Source organism: Anomaloglossus baeobatrachus, chromosome 7 (genome assembly GCF_048569485.1).
Source record: "Anomaloglossus baeobatrachus isolate aAnoBae1 chromosome 7, aAnoBae1.hap1, whole genome shotgun sequence".
Classification (NCBI taxonomy): domain Eukaryota; kingdom Metazoa; phylum Chordata; class Amphibia; order Anura; family Aromobatidae; genus Anomaloglossus; species Anomaloglossus baeobatrachus.
In genome coordinates, this window is record NC_134359.1 from 45,469,211 (window position 1) to 45,493,040 (window position 23,830).

At 44.1% G+C, this 23,830-nt stretch overlaps 1 protein-coding gene across 1 annotated transcript in view; it reads right to left on the reverse strand.

The window, feature by feature from the left end:
* Positions 1–23,830, reverse strand: part of DPP4 (dipeptidyl peptidase 4) — a 119,796-nt gene that overhangs the window by 22,672 nt on the left and 73,294 nt on the right. The window contains exons 10-16 of the mRNA XM_075318835.1: positions 21,341–21,444; positions 14,075–14,204; positions 12,502–12,540; positions 9,969–10,070; positions 6,210–6,277; positions 4,195–4,242; positions 2,820–2,941 (exon numbers count right to left, since the gene is read on the reverse strand). Of these exons, the coding sequence (XP_075174950.1) occupies positions 2,820–2,941; positions 4,195–4,242; positions 6,210–6,277; positions 9,969–10,070; positions 12,502–12,540; positions 14,075–14,204; positions 21,341–21,444 (613 nt within the window). The remainder of the gene's footprint in view (positions 1–2,819; positions 2,942–4,194; positions 4,243–6,209; positions 6,278–9,968; positions 10,071–12,501; positions 12,541–14,074; positions 14,205–21,340; positions 21,445–23,830) is intronic.

The following is a 23,830-nucleotide window of genomic DNA, read 5'->3' on the forward strand; positions in this document are numbered from 1 at the left end:
TCTTCAACTCTACAAGTGTTGGATTGGGTTGACATCTGAAGATTGTGGTGGCCAATCCAGCACCTCTACTTCATTGTCATTGAACTATTTCTTTGGCAATCTTGACGTATATTTTCAGTTGTTGTCCTACTAGAACAATATGTGGTCCTTTTCATACCCATAGTACTAGAGTATACAAAGTAACTTGTCTTGTAGGATAGTCACATATAGCTCAGCATTGAGACCACCATCGATCTTGGTGAAGTATCCAACGCCTTTGGCTGTGAAATACCCCCATATCATCAGACTTCCTCTACTGAACTTGACAGTTCCTTCAATTTCTCGATCCATTAGCCCCTTTTTCCCTTGTTTATTCCAGACCCATTTGCACCCATCAGAGCCGTCTATTGACTTTCATCTCATCTCTCCAAATCACCCAGTTCCAATCTTCTACTGTCAACTTTTTGTACTATTTTGCAAACTCAAGCTGATGCTTCTTATGACGACATTGAAGCCGAGATTGGATTCTTCACCTTTTTTCGGGCCACCATTCCAGACTTGTGTAACCTGTGTCTCTCGGTGCTAGTATGGACGTCTGTGATGTCAATATTATGAAGAATACAAGCCGCCTCCATTGCTGTGTTTGTCGAGCCAGAACTGATAGACCTTATTATGAGCCGACTTGTTCACTCTATTTTGCCTGGACGTCACCTCTTGGCTTTTGAATATATGGACGGACTTAATTTCATATTCATCCAACTGTCATGGCCTCACATGATGCAGTTTGGCAATATTCTTGGCCAAGAGATGAGCTGGATAATGCTGCTTCTCTTTTCTTGGGAAATTTTCTTTATGGCTGCTCCTCGATTCAAACCATTGACTTTTCAGTAAGGAATCCAATTTTGGTTGGCCCACAGCTTTTGTATGTAACGCCAGTATGGTCTGCAGTCACAGCCTATACTCCTCCAGATGATGGAAACCACAACCAGAGCACATGTATCTAGCTGGCAACAACCCCCCATCCTCTCATCAGAGTCCTAAGTACCCCAAACCACACCCCAGTGTTCAAGCCCGCGCCCCCAGGAAACACAAATCCCAATGCTAATTGTGCATTGGTGAAGGCATTTTCCTGAACCCCTCACCTGGGACTGCATTTGAGACCTGTGGTGACAGCATCAATGTATCTACAATCCCCAGCCACATAATAGAACTAGTAATTGGGAGAACAATGGCTTATTTGAGGCCCCTGTGAAACTAACGAGAGTACTGGAACAATTGCTTTATTCTAATTACCAATCTCACGCCTGGCCTTATGTGTAACATAAACTGACAAGCAAGAAAATATCTAATAAAACTCAACAATGAGCTCGACATAACCAGCTCTCCATGCTGGAAAAAGTCTGCATCCCTTAGAGCCGTGCCTTGCGCTCTACATACATTGGTCCAATAGTCTTTAGTCCGCAGCCAGCTTTTCCACAAAAGCTTAGAGACGGTTTTCAGTGTGAGTCATGTAATGGCAGACAGTCTGCTCTCCTCATTGATCTCACTGCAGAAACTTGTGGGGGGCGCAGAGATGAGATTACAAAAACCTTTAGCTTTGATCACATGGCAGCTAGTGTAGAGGGGGAGGAGAACACAGAAGAATGTACAGCACTGTGAGGGAACTGCAGCCCTATTTAAATGAGACAAAGCTCAGTGCTAATGTATTCCTCTCCCCCCACATTGACTGCTGTGAGATGAAAGCTGAAAGGTGTATGTAATCACACTTTTTTCTGCTTTGCTCCCAGCACTTTGGAATCCCACACAGCTTTGTAGTGAGAGAAGACTGTTGTTACATGTCTTAAGCTGACTAACCCTCATTTAGCTATTGTAGGGGCGTGATCTTTTTCAAATGTATGTTTCTGCCTGCTTCTGATTGGTTAATCTCATACAGGGGAAGAAATAAACACCCTCAGAGAATTCTTAACAAATTATAACCTAAACTTTACAAGCTAATATGTCCGAAACATAAATAAATAGATGAGAATTTATAAATTAGAACTACATTTTATTTAGCTTCCACTATTCCATGATGTGGACAGCTTTACATGCTGAAACTGGTGAAAGGTCCTTTTATGAAAAAAAAGCAAATGCTCAATCCCACATGTAAAAAATGGACTAAAGGCCGCTTTACACGCAGCGACATCGCTAAAGCGATGTCGTTGAGGTCACGGAATTTGTGACGCACATCCGGCCTCGTTAGTGATGTCGTTGCATGTAACACCTACGTGCGATCGAAAAAAGTCGCAAAATCGTGCAAAATCGTTAATCGTTTACATGCTCCCCTATTCCCAAATATCGTTGCTGCTGCAGGATGGAGGTTGTTTGTCGTTCCTGCGGCAGCACACATCGCTATGTGTGACACTGCAGGAACGAGGAACCTAACCTTACCTGCGGCTGCCGGCAATGAGGAAGGAAGGAGGTGGGTGGGATGTTACGTCTCGCTCATCTCCGCTCCTCCACTTCTATTGGGCGACCGCTTAGTGACATCGCTGTGACGCCGCACGAACCGCCCCCTTAGAAAGGAGGCGGTTCGCCGGTCACAGCGACGTCGCTAGGCAGGTAAGTAGTGTGACAGGTCCGAGCGATGTTGTGCATCACAAGCAGCAATTTGCCCGTGACACACAACCGATGGGGGCGGTTACGCACGCTAGAGATCTCGCTAGCAAGATCGCAGCGTGTAAAGCGGCCTTAAGTTAAATAATATAAATTTAATAAAAAATACATTGTTATTCTGTAGAAGTTAAAGTATTTTTAAAGAAGCTAAAAAGTAAATGAAGGTATATCCATATACAACTCACCATTGCAATTTAGTGAATAATATTTTCCATTTTTGCTGAAATATGCAGAATATTGTTGGCATCTGTCAGGATTCAGTTTACAGGTCACACATTCTATGTTATGGGAGCCAACCAAATGCATCCTATAAAGGAGATTTTTGGTTATAAAGGCACAACCGTTTAGATTGTTATATGGACATGATTAGGTTAATTGAAAGTTAAATTGTCCATTTTCATATTACCCTTCTCCTTTTGTTGCCAAAAACATATCAACAAACATTTTCGTAGAGATTGCCCACCAAATTTTTTATTCCTCAAATGAAAAAAAAAACAAAAAACCAAACAAGAAGGAAGCAACTTTTCAAATAGAATGAATTTACAAAATATTACAGTTTCATGTATATAGTTCCAATTAAGTTCTATGTCTCCATGGTTACAGACTACAAACAAAAACCTGTGTAGTCTGATCTTACAGACATCATTCTTTCTATCTGGCCCTTACTTCTTGGTAATCTACCAAACTTAAGAATTTTTCTTTGAAAAAAACAAGAATTAAGCAACTTTTCAAATAGTGTGTATTTAAAAAACTATTAAAGCTTCATGTATAAAGTTCCAATTGAGTTCTATGTGTCTCCATGGTTACAGACTACAAACAAATCCTGTGTAGTCTGATCTTGCAGTCTCAGTTCTTTCTATCTGGCCCCTACTTCTTACCTACCAAACGTATATAAGCAAGAAGTAGAAGACAAATGTAAGAAAGTATAACTGCAGGATGATCAAATAATAATAATATAATAATATTTATATAGCGCTATTAATTCCATAGCGCTTTACATACAATGGCAATACTGCCCCCATTGGGGCTCGCTCACAAACTAAGGTCCCTATCTGTATGTTTTTGGAGTGTGGGAGGAAACCGGAGAACCCGGAGGAAATCCACGCAAATACGGGAAGAACATACAAACTCTTTGCAGTTGTTGTCCTTGTTTGCAATTGAACCCAGGACCCCAGCGCTGTAAGACTGCACTGCTAACCACTGAGCCACCACAAGACTGCAGTGCTAACCACTGAGCCACCACAAGACTGCAGTGCTAACCACTGAGCCACCACAAGACTGCAGTGCTAACAACTGAGCCACAGTGCTACAAACTACAAAGGCTTCATAGTCTATAACCATGGAGACACAGATCTGCATGGGAGCTGTATATAATACATAAAAAATAGGATATTTTTAATTTGATCAAAAGGTTAGAAATGTTAGCATAGCCTTTAGGTTCTAAGTTCTTGTGAATCCCTTTTAAGATATAATGCAGTGAAAGGTTTTTCTCTAGGTACAATCTACATTTTCCAAATTTTACGGAGCCAATAAATTGCCACATTAACTAAACAATCTTACTTGTAGAGATGTCTTTTTGATGGGGCTTCTTGATTACTTATATAATACCTAAACAGTGAAAAAATATTACATATTAGCTTAATTCTCTAAAAAACAATAAGCCATAAAATAAAGTAATTAGTAAATATAAGCTCCTGAGAAACATCTACAGAGCCAGGATTTGACTTTAATCTAATCAAAGCTTTCTCGTAATATACACACGTGGTCAAAATTGTTGGTACCCCTCGTTTAATAAAAGAAAAACCCACAATGGTCCCAGAAATAATTTGAATCTGACAAAAGTAATAAATAAAAAAATCTATGAAAGTGAAAAAATGAAAGTTAGGCATTGCTTTTCAACCATGCATCCACAGAATTTTTTAAAAAATAAAACTCATGAAACAGGCCTGGACAGAAATGATGGTACCCCTGAAAATATTGTGACAAAAGGGACATGTTAAATCAAGGTGTGTCCACTAATTAGCATCACAGGTGTCTACTATCTTGCAATCAGTCAGTGGGCCTGTATATAGGGCTACAGATACTCACTGTGCTGTTTGATGACATGGTATGTACCACACTCAACATGGACCAGAGGAAGCGAAGTAAAGAGTTGTCTCAGGAGATTAGAAAGAAAATTTATAGACAATCATGGTAAAGGTTATAAGACCATCTCCAAGCAGCTTGATGATCCTGTGACTACAGTTGCAATATTATTCAGAAATTTAAGTTCCATGGGACTGTAGCAAACCTCCCTGGACGTGGCCGCAGGAGGAAAATTGATAACAAATCAAAGAAATAGATAATACGAATGGTAACTAAAGAGCCCGGAAAAACTTCTAAAGAGATAAAAATGAACTTTAAGCTCAAGAAACATCAGTGTCAGATTGCACCATCCGTCATTGTTTGAGCCAAAGTGGACTTTATGGGAGACGACCAAGGAAAATAGCATTGTTGAAAAAAAAATCATAAAAAAGCCAGACTGAAATTTGCCAAACTACATGTTGACAAGTCACAAAGCTTTTGGGAGAATGTCCTATGGACAGATGAGACGAAAATGGAATTTTTGGCAAGGAACATCAGTTCTATGCTCACAGACGGGAAAATTAAGCATCAAGAAAAAAACACTGTCCCTACTGTGAAACATGGAGGAGGCTCTGTTATGTTCTGGGGCTGCTTTAATGCATTTGGCACAGGGTGTCTTGAATCTGTGCAGAGTACAATGAAACTCAAGACTATCAAGGGATTCTAAAGAGAAATGTGTTGCCCAGTGTCAGAAAGCTTGGTCTCAATCACAGGTCATGGGTTTTGCAACAGGATAATGACCCAAAATACACAGCCAAAAACACCCAAGAATGGCTAAGCGGAAAACATTGGACTATTCTGAAGTGGCCTTCTAGGAGCCCTGACCTAAATCCTATTGAGCATCTTTGGAAAAGCTGAAACATGTCGTCTGGAAAAGGCAACCTTCAACCACCAGACAACTGGAGCAGTTTGCTCTTGAGAAGCGGACAAAATACCTGTCGAGAGGAGCAGAAGTCTCATTGACAGTTACAGGAATCGTTTGATTGCAGTGATTGCCTGAAAAGGTTGTGCAACAAAATATTAAGTTAAGGAGGAGGAGGAGGAGGAAGAGGAGGAGGAGAAGGAGGGGGAAGAGGAGGAGGGCGCCATCATTTCTGTCCAGGCCGATTTCATGAGTTTTATTTTTTTTAAATTCTGTGGAAGCAGAAAAGCAGCGGTCTGACTTTCATTTGTTCACTTTCATAGATTTTTTATTTATTATTACTTTATTACTTGTGTCAGATTCAAATTATTCCTGTGACCATTGTGGGTTTTTCTTTGATTAAACGAGGGGGACCAACAATTTTGACAATAAGTGTATGAGAGGTAAGGAATGAAGCCGTGCAGGGAGATGCAGACATTAAACTATGGTAAGATGGACATACAGTAACTGCACATATACAAATTATTTTCCAAACCAACGCATGCAATATATTTCAGGCATATTTTCCGACACAAGTGTCATTACTCACAAACTTTCGTTGACCAACTTATATATGGTGGTAACTTCATATTTTCCACTTGTTACTTCCACTGGTCTCTAAAAAATGAACATAATCTATTGTACATTGATTACCAAAACTTAAATCTGTAACTGAATTATGCACAGGTGTAATATAAAATATCTATATTGTAGCACAAATGTGCTGGGCAATCTTCCTTCTAATTGCAGCACGGTGTGTACGCTTTATGGCAGCTGTAATGGAGGAGCTAAGAGATCCTAGAGGTCAGCATTGATGCCTCTTTTAGGCCTGAGCAGCGCCCTGGCCTCACTTTATCATAGTGGTGACATGACTGTTTTGTTACTTGATCCTGAGGTGTTAGGCAGTAGGCACTGGTTGGTGGCACAAGTAAATGGGAATCAGCCGGTACCTTTGTGTGATGAGTGGTGACAAGGCCAGGAGGTTACCAACTCAACTAGGGGGGACTAATAGAGTCACTATTAAGGCACCAGATGGACCCATTTTAGGTCAATACAGGTGCCCTCAAGGCAATAGTGTAGTGCACTGTCACCTTGTGTGACGGTCATTGCCTTGTTAGGTGTGCGGAGGAAAAAAAAATCTCAATGTGACGCCCTGAACTAGCCAGGGGTCACAGATAGGCCCCTGCACAACACCTCCCCCCCAAAAAAAGGTTCCACCAGTTAACCAAAACCCTGAGTCACCGCTATCTGTCCCAGACATCCACACCCAGGGGCGGGGTCAGGCGGTTGGCCATGCCCACCAAAGAGGATTGATGGGCAGGGGCGGGGAAAAACAAACAGTTAGTCAGAGATCGTGTTAGGGAGAGGAAAGGAGAGGAGGTAGCTGAGCGAGCTGTGAACTAAATCTGTCAGGGCCTAGGTGGGAGCCTAGGGACCCTGTGGCCAGGATACAGACGGTGGTGGCCGTCTGCAGGAAGCCGGGAGTAGAATAGGCGGAACCGTCAAGGCACCGGGACAGAGTCGTAGCCCGCCGGTACCGAATCAGGGAGTCAAACCGAAACCGGAGCACCAAAGAAGGGTACTCAGACCCCGTACGAGGCCCAGAAGCAACTGGACCGAGTCAAATCAACTGATTGCGGCTTGGACTTGAGATCCACTCCCACCCAAAGTCCCGATAGATGGCAACAGCCCAGCGAGGTGGATAGGAAGCCACCGCCCAGGCACCGCAATCCCACGGGCCAGCGCCTGCGGGCAAGAGGGCTCCTCCGGCACCCACAAGCCGGGGAGCGGACTACCGTTATTCAGACATAAGTAGTCATACAGTCAAGGAGGTGCAGGGAAAAGACGACACCACCAACCCGAGTAGGGGTAATCACGTAGCCAGCTGTGGGCACCGACCACCATCCCGTTTTTGGTTTACCAGTGACTCCGTTGTGATTCTTCTGAGTGAGTACACCAGTGCCCTCAGGCACAGCGCCGCGCTACGCCGCCCTGCATCCCTCTGGCAGCCCCACCATCATCACCCCAGCGGGCCCCGGGACTCACACCCCTCACCCACGGAGGGGTCAACACCTAGCCGCGCCAAAACACCGCCACCCGGGAGCCCCCACCGTCACCAGCAGCAGTGGTGCCAACTATCACCACGACCCGTGGGTGGCGTCACGAACAATCTCCATAGCGGCCCCGGCCGCGCACCCACCCGATCACCAGAAAAAAACACAACCCCCATTATCAGAGCGATGTGACCCCCCGGGTCCGGGGACGCTCGAGCCATCGACACACACCCGAGCACGGACCCCAGCCGAGCCCCAGGGCGGTACATCAGCAGTGCCAGAGGCTAAGATACAAGCATATGCAGGAAGGTGAGGGCATCTTCCCAACTACTACCAAAGGAGAGAGAGAGATAGAGAGATAGAGAGATAGAGATTACTGTGGACGTCGTCTCTGTCCGACGGACACACATTTTTCGACGGTTCCGTCAAACAACGTGAGGCCATCCGTCCTGATCCGTTGCTAATATAAGTCAATGAGAAAAATGGATCCAGTGGCATCACTCGCTGGATCCGTTTTTTTCAGAATTCGACGGATTGTGACTGATGACAAAAAATCTGATGTGTGAAAGGGGCCTTAGTTGCCATTCATAGCATGGCAATTCTCCTCAGACTCAAACATCAGCACTCAGACTGTTCTGTTGTGTTCCCAAAACCGCATATATGGCTATACACATCTTTGAAATGGAAATCCATTGATACCTTTTAGATCTTCTATCTGTTGCTGCATTTCTGAGTAGAGATGAGCGAACCTGTGGACATTTGGTTCAGTGGGTGCAGTTGAATCGTACCTCCATGAGTTCTGACATGGCCTAAACCACAATGGAAGTCACTAATTTTACAGTTCGGGTCTCCGCCCACATACAGCCAGCCATAAACAGAACACTTCAGGGGGAGGGTGGGGTTTTTCCTTTATTTTTTTGGTGCACACTACATTCGATCATGCTGTTGATACCCCTGGTGTGAGCCATTCAAACACTGCAAGTGACTCGCACTGGTCTGAGCACCGAGCGTACCCGAGCACAGTGATGCTCGTGCCAGTTGTCAGCATACGTAAAACACCCGATCTCTGTTTTTTGGGTTTTTTTTTTAAAACCCAATGCTTAGCTGAAAACTGAACCCCGAACCTTGGGTTTGATTTTCTCTATTCCTGAGTCATTTTAATTAATATGCAAATGGTGTATTAAGTGCTTTGGGTGTGATAGAGCGCCCTTGCCTTCTGAGGTCCTTTCCTCAAAAAGCACCAGCCTCTTTAGGTTGATTGAGAGGCAGATGCTCCGGAAGTGCTCACAGTACTTAATGACTCATTTTGGCATAAACTGAGGGGTACTTTGCACATTGCGACATCGCTACTGCGATATCGTCGGGGTCAAATCGAAAGTGACGCACATCCGGCGCCGGTAACGACGTTGTAACGTGTAAAGCCTAGATACGCCGATAAACGATCGCAAAAGCGTCATAAATCGGTGATCTGTGTAGCATTGGAAATTGTCATAATGTCGCACCAATAGGAGATACGATGTTGTTCCTCGTTCCTGCGGCAGCACACATCGCTGTGTGTGAAGCTGCAGGAGCGAGGAACATCTCCTTACCTGCGTCCACCGGCTATGCGGAAGGAAGAAGGTGGGCGGGATGTTTACGTCCCGCTCATCTCCGCCCCTCCGCTTCTATTGTCCGCCTGCCGTGTGACGTTGCTGTGACGCCGCACGACCCACCCCCTTAGGAAGGAGGCAGGTCGCCGGCCAGAGTGACGTCACAAGGCAGGTAAGTGCGTGTGAAGATGCCGTAGCGAAAATGTTCACTACGGCAACTATCACAAGATATCGCATGTGCGACGGAGGCGGGTACTATCGCGCTCGGCATCGCTAGCATCGGCTAGCGATGTCGCAGTGTGCAAAGTACCCCTGAAAGGTAGCAACAGATAAAAGATATAAAAGGTGTCTATAAATTTACATTTCAAAGACCTGCATGCCCATATATGAAGTTTGGGGAGATTGATCTCACAGATTCCCTTTAATAGTGAGTGTTACTTATCCCCACTTGCTAGCTAGCCTTTTTGTCAAGTTGCACAGATTGTACCTTCTGCTTGACTGGTTGCCTGCTGTGTCTGGAAGTGACTGACCTCTATTGGCAGGAAAGTGGTACCTTGTATGCTCTCTGTACAGACAACCACGTGGTATCTCCACCTCAGCAGAGTCAAAGTTAACCTCCAAAAAATTCACAGTCTTTGACAGTTCTGCATATAAAGTGTTACTTACCACTGTACCAACGTAATGATGAATATGTTTGTAACCATCTGCATTGCTGATTATCTTAAAAAATCTATTTACGGAAGTGAAGTAAGGTTCACTGGGGCCAAACTAGACAAAGAGAGAAAATTAAAACAAAGGAATCAGAAGTTGGAACATTCAAAACAAAACATTTAAATGCCCCCATTCTGAAGCCACTATACCCCAAAATATCAAAATATCTCCCCAGATCTCTAGTTGCGGTATTAATTTCATCTGTGCATTTGCACCCCAGGATTTGTATTAAGTTGGAAAAGATGGCAAAGCAAGAAGCCATTGGTTGACCGTCCCGCTGGCCTCTGTATCAGGCGACGGACACAGGAGATTGCTGAAACTATCCACAAAATTGGAATTCCGTGTATAATAAGTATAACGTGTATTTCACACTGTACAGGGAGTGTTGTAATAATAAAACTGTAAAGTTGCTCAACCCGCCCTCTCCCCAAAAATAATAAGTAATTAAAAAAATGGATATTTACCCTAAAATGGCTGTGTAGTAAAAAAGTTTTGGTTGTTGTTAGAGATGATCGAATACCTCAAATATTCGGCTTCGCAAATAATTTCTGAATACCTCGCCGCTATTCGACTATTCGATGCACAATATAAGTCTATGGGAAGCCCGAATAGTACCGTATAGTTGTTATTCGGGTTTCCCATAGACTTACTTTGCGCATCAATTATTCGCGAATAGTCGAATAGCGGCGAGGTATTCGGAAAATATTAGCGAAGCTGAATAATCGAAGTATTCGATCATCCCTAGTTGCACACCTTAAAAACTACATTGTTTTCCATAAAATGTGTAAAAGTTGTACAAAATAATTTGAAAAAAATTACAGTGGAACCTTGGTTAACGAGTTACCCGGTTGGCGAGTATTTTGCTTAACGAGCAAAGCGTGCTGTAAATTTGTAACTGGGTTTACGAGAAAGCTTTGCTGTACGAGCAAAATACTCACCGCACACACTTCCGGTTCCGTACATCCACCGCGCTCTAACCCGCTCCTGCAGTCCGCACAAACACACACAAGCACAGACAAACGCACGCACGAGTACACACATACATATTATGCTCACCTTACCTTCCGTTCCCTCGCCTGCCTCATGGAACTTGTAGTTCGCCCGTACACACCCGCTCCCAGCGCGCTGACGTCAAAGGCAGGAGCCGCTTGCCTCTGATTGGCCAGCGTGCTGCCTTTGAGTAGCGGCTGACAGGGGAAGGTCTTCCCTCGTCGCGATGGTTACACATACACATCCTGTAGTGACGAGGGAGGTCTGGCATCGGTCTCATGGTTACCCGATACACAGCGTGTACGGGCGAACTAGAAGTCCCATGAGGCCACCGAGGGAACGAAAGGTAAGGTGAGCATAATGTGTGTGTTTGTACGTGTGTGGAATGGGACATTTAACAGGTTGCGGAACGAATTGTCTGCAATGCAATGATTTCCTATGGGGAATTTTGCTTTGAACGAGTAACTTGGTTAACAAGTACAGTCCCAGAACGAATTGTCCTCGTTAACCAAGGTTCAACTGTATATTTATTGGGTGTTGCTGTAATTGCACAGGGCCAAAAAATAAATTAATTTCCCCTCATCCAGAAAGTGTTAAAGGGGCATTCCAACCGTAACAACTTATTACCAATCCACAGGTTGGGACTATCACCAGTTGAAGTTTAGTGGCCACCTTGCCCGTCTTATGGTTTGTGCAAACAATGTCTTTTTCAACTGGATTCTGTGGCGGATTCCATTGAAAAAACTCTCAAAAGAATGAGCAGAAGTATCTCTAAAAATAATTTGCTGTTTACAGGTTTAGTTTTTTAACATCTTTCAACCTCTTCGGGTTTTCAGGTTTCTAAAAAGTCCAAGCAGTTAAATGAATTGACCTTTACTTTACAATCCAAGTCACTAAGAAAACTCAAAGGACACCCAGAAGACAATTGGATCTTTTTTTGGATTGTTTTGACATTGATTTTGCGTAAAAACTGTCATAATGAAATATCACATTAGAGTGACCTTTTTCCATTTTACATAAATGTCACCTTTTTGTGGGTAGTGTATTCTTAGGGTGTTTTTTTACATTGAATTTTTTTCTGGTGTTTTTGGAGCAGAAACTCTCCAAGGTTTTTTGTACACAGCGTCTTTTTGCTAAATTTTTGGAGCAGAACCTCAAAGTTTTTGATGAGTTTTGAAATGTTGGAGGACAATTCAAGGAGTTTCCAATCACTTCCTGCTTTAAAATCTCCTTGAGAAACTCAATGTGCACACGGCCTGACTGGTGTATCGCGGCTCAGGATACATTGAAATACATGTAATCTGAGCTGCAGTACCCCAGAATGGCCACTAAACTGCAGCACTGCTAACAGCTAAAGGTCCAACCCCCGCTGATCTGATCATAATGACTTTTCCAAGGAAGAATTGTTGCTTGGTGCAATCATATCGATCCACTTATACATTTAAATACTATTATATCTAAACACTGTATCTGTAGCCTTCAACATATCAATACTTACATTTCCAACCCAGCCAGTTGTGCTTTGTTCATGTCCAACCTGCATTACAGAAAAAAAAGAGAAATTCCATAAATCATAATAGAAGGTACAATAAAAATATATTAAATTAATTGTCAGCGCACATTTATAATGCAGTAATAGTTTGTTGTAACCCATCACTTGTCATAGATATATTATAAGCCCTATTGTGGCAGAGGTTCTACAAACATATAATGAAAGACTACTCTAGGGACTGATTGAATTGTGAAAATGGGAAAGCCCTTTAAATGATGGTATACAGATCTACCTCTCTGGACCTGACATCACCTCCTTACTAACCAGAATCCCACAATGTCTCTCCGCTATTTCATCCTTTTTCTCTGTTCGATTTCTACAACTGAACATGGACAAAACAGAATTCATTGTCTTTCCTCCTCCTCACTCAACCCCCCCACCTGACATATCCATCAAAGTCAATGACTGCTCACTCTCCCCGGTCCCCAGTGCTCACTAGCTGGGAGTAATTCTAGACTCTGATCTCTTTTTTAAGCCACACATCCAATCCTTCTTCACCTCCTGCTGCCTTCAACTCAAAAATATTTTCCGGATTCGAATGTTCCTTTCCCAAGAAGCTGCAAAAACATTAGTGCATGCCCTTATTATCTCCCGCCTGGATTATTGCAACCTCCTGCTCTGTGGCCTCCCTTCTATCAGTCTCGCACCCCTACAATCTATTCTAAACTCTGCTGCCCGGCTAATCCACCTGTCCCCCCGCTACTCCCGACCTCTCCTCTCTGCCAATCCCTTCACTTGCTTCTCATTGCCCAACGAATCCAGTTCAAAACCATAACCTACAAAGCCATCCACAACCTGTCTCCTCCCTACATCTGTAACCTAGTCTCCTGGTACTTACCCACACGTAACCTTCAATCCTCACAAGATCTCCATTACTCCCCTCTCTTCCCACCATCGCATCCAAGATTTCTCCCGTGCCTCCCCCATACTCTGGAATGCTCTGCCCCAACAATCAGACTCTCACCTACCTTGGCAAGCTTCAAAAGGAACCTGAAGACCCACCTCTTCCGACAAGCCTAAAACCTGCCATAACCCTCAGTCTGATACAGCGCCGCACTATCAGCTCTACCCTCATCTACTGTATCCTCACCCTTCCCCTGTAGACTGTGAGCCCTCGTGGGCAGGGTCCTGTCCTCCTGCACCAGTCTGTGCCTTGTTTTGTTTATGATTATTGTACTTGTCTATGTATACCCCTTTCACATGTAAAGTGCCATGGAATAAATGACGCTATAATAATAATAATATTAATAATAATAAAATGTTGTCTGCCAGCATCTACCACAAGGGGGAGCTATGGAGCTGAAGACAAATTTATTATTGAGCAAAGCTAGAAATAAAAAGCCTCCCCGACTTGTGATTGAATCTATAATTGTTATATCAGAAGGCAGATTTAAAATTCTATTTCTAAATAATTAGATTCTTGTTTTGTCAAAAATGCAATGTTTGACAATAATGTTAACTTTTAAAAAGGCATAAATGAATGCAAAAGCATAAAAAAAAAATCTAAAAGTGAACATACCGTCTGACAGTTCCATGTGGGTTCTGCTAGGGTGCACAGACTAATAGCTGAAACATTCTGAATCCTTCGGAGCCACTGGACGGCCATTCTTTCATTTGGAGCCCAAGTCACCGCAGCTAAGTAATGGTCTCTACAGTCGCAAGAAAAACAGGAATCAGAAACCAATTCAGACCTATAGAGTCAGTAAACAAACTACTGCAATTTTTTGTTTAGCTTTTGATGTTTTTTTGCGTGTTTTTCATTTGCTCCATATTATTCTTCTACTTTGCACCTTTTTAAAAGAGAATTGCTATCCTATCTAAGAGCAGCATGATGTAGGGACAGAGATCCTGATTCCAGTGATGTGTTACTTACTGGGTTGCTTGCTGCAGTTCTGTATAACCCCACCCACAGCACTGATTGGCTGCTGTCACCCACGTGACTAGAAAGGTTTACTTAATACCTGGTAAACCTCCGGAAGATGTTACAACAAACAGGAGGCACAGGGGTCCCGGTACAATGGAGGTCCCTGCAGCTAAGGAGAGAGGGCACCTCCTGAACTCACCTCAAGCTGACTCCTGAGCTCTCTAGCATCCTTATTCTGGTTCTTTCAACCTGTCGGTGAACAGGATACCTTGGACCCTCAGCTGACCCTAAACTCTCCCTGGCTAGTGAGTAGGCTGACAAGATCACTAGTCTTGCCACTACAATATAGAAACACAGGGGAAGGAAAATAAACAGGGGACATAGACATGCAAGGAAAAACCCTCTAGGCAGCTTCAGTGCAGCAAACACCACTGCTGCACACAACAAACGTCTTTCAGAGCTCGATCCTTCCAAAGTAGACTACATAGAAATTAGGATTCAGTTTCTATCACAGGCTTCATGTGATCAGATCACAAGACTAAAATAGGGAAGGGGAGTGATTCCAAAGAGCCACACCTGAGATTGGCAGCTGCAGCCTGCAGCCAGGCAGGAAAGGGTGTTTAACCTTTACAGCACCACAAAGAAGGAGATGCTATTAAATAACAGTCATGAACCTGCCAGCGGCAAGGCGCTGTGACCTTCTGACACCAACTTCACTTTGGGTCTCCCTTGAGCGAGATACACTCATGACAGCTGCTTTCTGTGTACACTATGCATAGGCAGAAAGCTGCCAATCTGTCATGATGGCGGAGTTACTCAACGCTCCACATTCTGGTTCTCTACTCCACTTTAGGCCACCACTGCAGACAATGTCCTGATGGTGCTCGGATATTGTATGCTGCAGAGCCTGGGAGAGAAGGGATGCTCAGAAATGGGGAAAAGTGAGAATATTGGTCAACAGGGAGGTTTAAATTCTAGAATAAACCTGTAATGCTGCCACCAGGGGGAGCCAGAGCTCTGCAGCAGACGACACTACACAGAGCAATGAGAACCAGGAAGGAAATGCACAGCGTTCTCATGCACTGCCTAATCAGCACAGCTGAGAGGCAGAACTGCAGGGTATGTGAGGAATAGTCAGACAGGCTGGGTCAAACACCGTACGGGCAGAAGCAGGACCGGAGGAGTGAGCAGAAGCGAAGTCAAAGTCAGGCTAAGGTCAGTACCGGAGGAAGCAACCGAGTGGGGAAATAGGAGGGGGGACACAGGACAGGAGAGATGACCAGGGGACAGAACACAGACAAGGGCACGGGGGCACAGGAACAGACAGATCAGGATATCACTCACAGGACCAGCAATCACAGGCAAAGCAGAGCTAAGCTTATAGCCGGCGCTGTTTCACTGGAAGTGTCAGCTTTTAAGGCATCCAGGGGACGGAAGTTAGGCCCGAGAGAAGGCTCCGCCCCCTAGCCATGTGGATAGGGAGGCGAATCATGACAGTACCCCCTCCTAAAGGGGGGGCCACCGGACCCCCAGGCTTCCTAGGATACTTTTGGTGGAAAGCCGCAATTAACCGATCGGCCCGCACGGATCGAGCCAGCACCCAGGACCGGTCCTCCGGACCGTAACCCTTCCAATGAATCAGATACTGGAGGGAACTACGAACCCAACGAGAGTCGATAATATGCTGAATTTCGTACTCCTCCTCACCGTCCACCAGTATCGGAGCCGGAGGGGTCTGAGAATCCACCACTGAAGGAACAAATGGCTTAACCAAGGAGGTATGAAACACATTGGGAATACGCAAGGTCTGGGCAGTTGCAACCGAAAGGCCACCGGGTTGATCACTTCGATGATCTCATAGGGCCCTATAAACTTAGGACCCAACTTAGCAGACGGAACCCTGAGCCTGATATTCCGAGTGGACAACCACACTTTGTCCCCCACCTGAAAGGGGGGTCCCAGAGAACGGCGTTTGTCCGCTTGGCGTTTCTGGGACTGTTGAGCCATCACGATGCACCGCCGTACCTCCTTCCACACCTCCCCCAGATGCTGAACGATGGAGTCGGCCCCTGGAAACCCCGAATCCACTCTAGAGAAGGTCCCGAAGTGAGGGTGAAACCCGTAATTACAGAAGAAGGGAGAAGTTCCCGTAGACTGATGGACTCTGCTATTGAATGCAAACTCCGCAAGGGGCAAAAACGTACACCAATCCTCCTGCTGAGCAGAAACCAAGCACCGCAGGATTTGCTCAAGGGTCTGATTCGTCCTTTCTGTCTGCCCATTGGACTCGGGATGATAGGCAGAAAGACAACTCAATTCCCAACCGCCTGCACAAGGCCCTCCAAAACCGAGAAATGAATTGTACCCCCCTGTCAGACACAATATTCAGGGGCAACCCATGTAACCAAACCACCTGGTCAATAAAGTGGTTGGCAAGGGCCGCAGCAGAGGGTAGACCGGAGAGGGGAACAAAAATGTGCCTGTTTACTAAAATGATCCACCACCACCCAGATCACAGTCATACCATTTGAGACAGGGAGGTCCGTAATGAAATCCATGGACAAGTGGGTCCATGGTCTTTCAGGAACAGGTAATGGAACCAGTTCCCTGGCCGGCCGGCTATACTGTAATGCTGCCACCAGGAGGAGCCAGAGTTCTGCAGCAGACGACACTACACAGAGCAATGAGAACCAGGAAGGAAATGCACAGCGTTCTCATGCACTGCCTAATCAGCACAGCTGAGAGGCAGAACTGCAGGGTATGTGAGAAATAGTCAGACAGGCTGGGTCAAACACCGTACGGGCAGAAGCAGGACCGGAGAAGCGAGCAGAAGCGAAGTCAAAGTCAGGCTAAGGTCAGTACCAGAGGAAGCAACCGAGTGGGGAATAGGAGGGGGGACACAGGACAGGAGGGACGACCAGGGGACAGAACGCAGACAAGGGCACGGGGGCACAGGAACAGACAGATCAGGATATCACTCACAGGACCAGCAATCACAGGCAAAGCAGAGCTAAGCTTATAGCCAGCGCTGGTTCACTGGAAGTCTCAGCTTTTAAGGCATCCAGGGGCCGGAAGTTAGGCCCGAGAGAAGGCTCCGCCCCCTAGCCATGTGGATAGGGAGGCGAATCATGACAAAACCTTTGCACATTTTTTTTTAATTATTAATTTGCTTCCTAAATGCAAAGTTAAAAGGTGTATCATCAAGTCTGAAGTTTTACTCTATTTGTACATCACGATCACTGGAGGCTTAACCACTGAGACCCCCCTTGACTTGGAGAATCGGGGCTCAGATGAGCCACATGTGAATAGAACAGTGGTAGATCATGAGCTCTCCGGCTGGGACCACCAGAGATAGCTGGGTGCTGGGCCTTTAGGTTCTCCCATAACAATGGATGAAGCATATGTGCATTTGATCAACCATCGCTCCATTCACATGGCATCCTTCAGAGCCCCTCTTGATTTGGGAATGATCAAGAACTTACTCTCAATCCTTTGGATAGAGAATCATTTCCAAACTTAAGAATATCCCATTAAACAACTTTCTTAATAGTCTTCATTAATATTTTTCAACTATTTTGCTGCTGCAAATTGTCTGAAAGTTCTTTATCTGCAAAATGTTACAAATTCATAAGTAGACCTGCTCAGTTCTGTTGGATCGCTCCACTTCCCCTTATCACCCTTTTCTCAGTGTTAGAGATAATAGAAGGGAAAGGGAAAAATTCTGACACTAATCCAAGGAGGAATAAAAACACAGGATGTATAAAGGGAGAAAATAACATGAAGATGAAATAAGTACAGGATAGAAGCTGTGCTGTTATATCGGCTAATGAACGCAGCATCAACCTAGATACTCACAGACCTCACATCCAACCTGTATTACCAAGAGAGTCACTCCCACCAAAGAAAAATATGAAACTTTGGCTAACTGTTAAATCACATATCAAGGGGTATAAAAATGAATGAAGAAATGAAAACTGCAGAGTAAATATTTGTGTAATTTTATTAAATGTAGCCACTACCAAGTAAAAAAATTATTTTCTTTCAATGTCAAAAGGTATCTATAATTTTTAACAGTTCTTAAAGGGTGTGAGAGAGCACCCTTTTTCTTAGGGGTACTTTGCACACTATGACATCCCTAGCCGATGCTTGCGATGCCGAGCACGATAGTCCCCGCCCCCGTCACAGCTGCGATATCTTGTGATTGCTGCCGTAGCGAATATCATCGCTACGGCAGCTTCACATGCACTCAACTGCCCTGCGATGTCGCTCTGGCCTGCGACCCGCCTCCTTCCTAAGGGGGCGGGTCGTGCAGCGTCACAGCGAAGTCACACGGCAGGCGACCAATAGAAGCGGAGGGGCGGAGATGAGAGGGACATAAACATCCCGACCACCTCCGTCCTTCCGCATTGCAGCCGGGACGCAGGTAAGGAGATGTTCCTCGCTCCTACGGCTTCACACACAGCGATGTGTGCTGCCGCAGGAACAAGGAACAACATCGTACCGTCGCTGCTGCGAAATTATGGAAATGTCGGACCCTACACCGATCATACGATAACGACGCTTTTGCACTTGTTAATCGTATGTAAAAGGATTTGCACACTACGATATCGAGAGCGGATGTGCGTCACTTTCGATTTGACCCCACCGACATCGCACCTGCGATGTCATAGTGTGCAAAGTACCCCTTAGAGTCTCTTAGATATTTGGGTAAAGGTGTCAAGACCAAAGATCCATGGCCTTAATATATAATGAGTACTTATCTCCTACATCTACCAGGTGCTATATTTATCATACATTTACATTAAAATGTGTTTTGGCTCCTCAAGCTCAGTCATATTTAGATTTTTGAAATTTCTCAGGAAAGCCATATTACTTTGCTCCGATTTTATGAATAACATGAATATATGTTTTTTGCTTTTCATTGCTACTTATTGCCTGTTTTTGCCTGCATTTATAATACTGACCAGCAGAGGGAGCAGTGCTACTACATATACTCTATTCAAACCCTTATTTTCTTTGACTCAACTTTCTCCAACTACTGGAAATAATCTGCATAATGTAGTTCATACTGTATATTAAAGAAATTAATATTTTAATACTACTTTATGTATTTTTAATGTTTTATTTATTATCTTTACATGCACTGACCCCTGGTCTGGTCAGGGCAGACTAGGGATAGTCTACAAGGTGCGGGGGCACAACTATCAACAGATTTTCAGGGTGCCAATCTTTGGGGTCAGACAAGGCACAGCACATAGGGCATCAGGGAGGGTAAGAAAACCCCCCCTATTTGTGAACCTGGATGAATTGAACTACACTGTATGTTTTTATTATATTGGTATTTATAGTGCCTGGTGTTATTGTATATCTAATAAAATTTGTTTTTTAGATGTTACTTCTACGTTAAGCTTTTATCAAAAAATAAAGCACCTTGGTGTGACAATATTCCAAAAGAACGTAAAGTCTTCTGAAGCAGAAGTTGATGTCATCACACGCCTGTGTCACCAGAGATGGACAACCGGTAAATGGCCCAATAACTGGACAAGATCGGAGTTTATTCCTATTCCGAAGAAGGGAGATGCTACCGATTGTGGAAACTATTGGACTATTGTGCTCATACCTTATGCCAGCAAAATACTACTGAAGATCTTACAAAGGCAACTACAGCCTTACTGTGACAAAGAGATGCCAAAAGAACAAGAAGGATTCAGAAAAGTCTGAGGAACAAGAGATGTGATTGATAACATTAGATGGATGATGGAAAAGGCCAAAGAATATAACAAGGAGATCTATTTCTGCTTCATCAACTACAGCAAAGCCTTTGACAGTGTTGATCACCAGAAACTTTGGAATACCATGAAGGATATGGGTGTGCCGAACCACTTGATCAACCTTATCAGGAACCTTTACATCAACCAAGAAGCAATAGTCCAAACAGAACACAGTGACCCGGCATGGCTCAAAGTAGAGCGAGGCATCAGACAAGGCAGCATCCTGTCACCATTTCTCTTCAATTTACATTCAGAAGCTATTTCCAAGAAGGCTGGCGTTGCCAAAAAAAGAAGGAATCAAAATTGCTGGACGAATCATCAACAATCTTAATTACGCAAACGACACAACAGTGATAGCAACAAGCGTAGATGGAATGAAGGACTTATTACAGAGTCTCATGATGGAAAGCTCAAACATGGTTACTCAATACAAAGAAGACAAAGATCTTGACTATTGCAGGTACAACCGGGACACATTTCAGGTGGATGGAGACAAACTGGAAGTTGTAAAGGACTTCAACCTACTCAGATCAATGATCACTCAAGATGCAGAGACAACACCGGAAGTCAATAGGAGAATAGCTATGGGCAAATCAACAATAAAGTCACTGGACAAGGTCTTCAAATCGAGGAATATTCACTGATGATGAAGAAACGGCTGGTCTTTTCAATGGTAACATATGGACGTGAAATGTGGACAATGAAAAAAACAAGACAAGAGGAATCAACACCTTCAAAATGTGGTGCTGTAGAAGACTGTTATCAATATCAAGGATGGCAAGAAGAATAAATAAATCAATTTTGGAACAAATCAAGCCAGACATGTCACTTGAAGCAAGGATCACCAAGCTACGACTTCTCTACTTTGGACACATGATATGAAAAGCGCAATCACTGGAGAAAGACCACATGGTCGGAAGAAAAGAAGCAACAATACGAAGATGAAGACCAGACCCGATGGCTTGATACTATCAAGTTAACAGCAGAGAAGTCCCTGGTGGACTTATCTATACTGCCCAAGATCGTTCTTCCTACAGAGCGTTCATCCATCTGGTGGACAAACCCTTTATTTCTAACAAAAAGTGACATCGCTATGAGTACAGCTGTGTGTTATTAAATCAGGTAAATGATAGTAATTACTATTTCTTACCCATTTCTTATGTCATCTGGTGCTACAATCTCCGATAATGTCACATTGTTAAGAGATTGTATATTAGCAACAAACAGCCGCACTGTGGGGTTTTTTGTTCCTGCCTTAAATGGAAAAACATAGAATCAGTATAACAATATTAAACAGGTTTAACACATGGGGATAATATAACGATCAGTAATATAATGAGAAACAGCAATTTATAAATATAGATAAACACCTTGAAGCACAGATTCCTGTATCAGAAAACTGATATATCCATTGGATTCATTGGTAAAAAGACCACACATACTTCCCCCTGGAAGCATGGTTAGGTTTTATCTAGTCTTTCTTTGTTCCATTTTCTTATGCATTTTTTTATAATTATAGCAACAACAAAAAAGCAACACAGCCACAACATAAAAGTCTCGATCGGACTGAAATCTGGATGCCAAGTCATCACCATATCATGTTCCTCTAACCATTCCGAAACAATATTTGGTTGTGTGACTAAAGTAGCTATGGTTAACCATTGCCATGAAGAGTGGTGCTTGGTCTGTACCATATTTTGGAAGGTGGATCATCCACATGAATATCAGAACTCAAAGTCTCACAGAAGAACATTGCTTAGAGTATCACACTGCCTCTGCCGTCTCATCTTCTCCCCTGATGCTATCTCTTAACTAGGTAAGCAGGGCCATTAAAAAGTTGGGGAAAATGTGAATGACCAAACCAGGTCGCCTTCTTCCATTACTTCATGGTACACTTCTGATGTTCACATGTCCATTGTTGGACAATAAGTTGATGGACTAGGACATGGGCACCTTGAACAGTCCCATAAACAACAAGCTGTGGTGTTCCTTGTGTTCTGATACCTTTCTATTTTTGACAGCAGTAACTTTTTCAGCAAATTTTTCTACAACCACTGTCACGGCTCAGACGTAGGGAAAGGACCAGCATGAGACAAAACACACACAAACAGGGGTTACGCCACCACAAACAAGGGGTACATCGGTGACACTATAACAACAGACGGCCCTGATATTAATGAGAGGGAAAATGGATACTTCCTCCCCTAACCTGCCGCTGTACCCTAGATTCCTAGACAGTCCCTATACAGGTTCCTCACCTATCGCCAAGCAGGAACCTGAAACCCTGAGAGACCCTACAATAGTCCCTGGCTAGGGAGTAGGCAGATGAGGGATGCTAGCCCCACCGCTACACTAACACAACACACCAGGGGAGGAAGACAGACACGGGAAAACATAATAACAGACTGCTGCAATCTGCACCAAGACTGCAGTCACACCAGCAACTTAAACAGAGGGTTTCAACAGCTCCTTCCACCTCCAGGACCAGCATCCACATGGCAAAAAGAATTAATCAGCCCCCCTCTGCTGGTACCAGAGGGTATATAAAGGGACTGGGAGTGGTCCCAAACCGGAAACACCTGACTAGGATTCAGAAGCTGCTGAAAAGCAAACTCACATTAACCCAACGACTGCCAAAAGAAAGAAAATCAATTTAATATTGAGAGATAGCATGGAAACGACTCTCAAGTCCTTAATCTGTCACTAGTCTCATAATGCAGAGAGACAGGCTTGGCAATAGCTCTCTGTGGGATCAGACTAGATGGGTTAGCCTTTACTTTCCAGCCATGCAGTTCACCGCTTGTCCTTACTTGGACTACTTTCTCAGACCACTTGGCACAACCTGGTCCATTGGCCATGACAATAATGTCTGCTGGATGGAAGCCCTGAGAACAAGCTTTTGTCTGATAATACCCAAAGCTCTTCTTTTGATTAACCATTCTGAAGCCACGTTACGTTACATGTACACCGAAGTCGCAACAATGACACTAATCAAAAGAAGAGCCGTGGATGCCATCAGGTAGGACGTGTTCTCAGGACTCCTGTCCAGTGGTTACCGATTACTGTCGTGGCCGTTTGACCAGGTCCTAAGAATCAATTCGCAACTCTTGTACTAACCACCACATGCTAGGAGCTCTGCACAACACATGCCATGTTGGAGACGCTCCGTCACACTCAGGCTTTTGGCAAAGTCAATTATTTTTTCTGCTTTCAGTGCATTTACTACAAGAATTGACTCTTATAATCCAATATGACAATATCATATGATACTCAATTTTAATAGCTCTGCCCGTCAGTGGGTGTAATGTTATGTCAAGACTGACAATGTCTGAATGTCCGATACCAATTCACAATCTGCCTTTCTACAGAATAGGACACCATATGGTCCCTCTTTGCCTACAGAGGATTCCGGCTACTGATGTACAATGCCCATTTTCTGCTCGATTCATTATACAGATGCTTTAAACATATGCCTGACGTTTTATCACCTCCACAAGAGAATGGGGAACGTGTGCCAACATTCCTTTGGCAGATGAACCTGACTTGGCATCAAATGTGCAATGGCTGTTTCCTGGCTACGGGGATGATGTGTGCTTCATGACAAACATAATTGTGGTGTACGTAACTCAGACATTTGGGT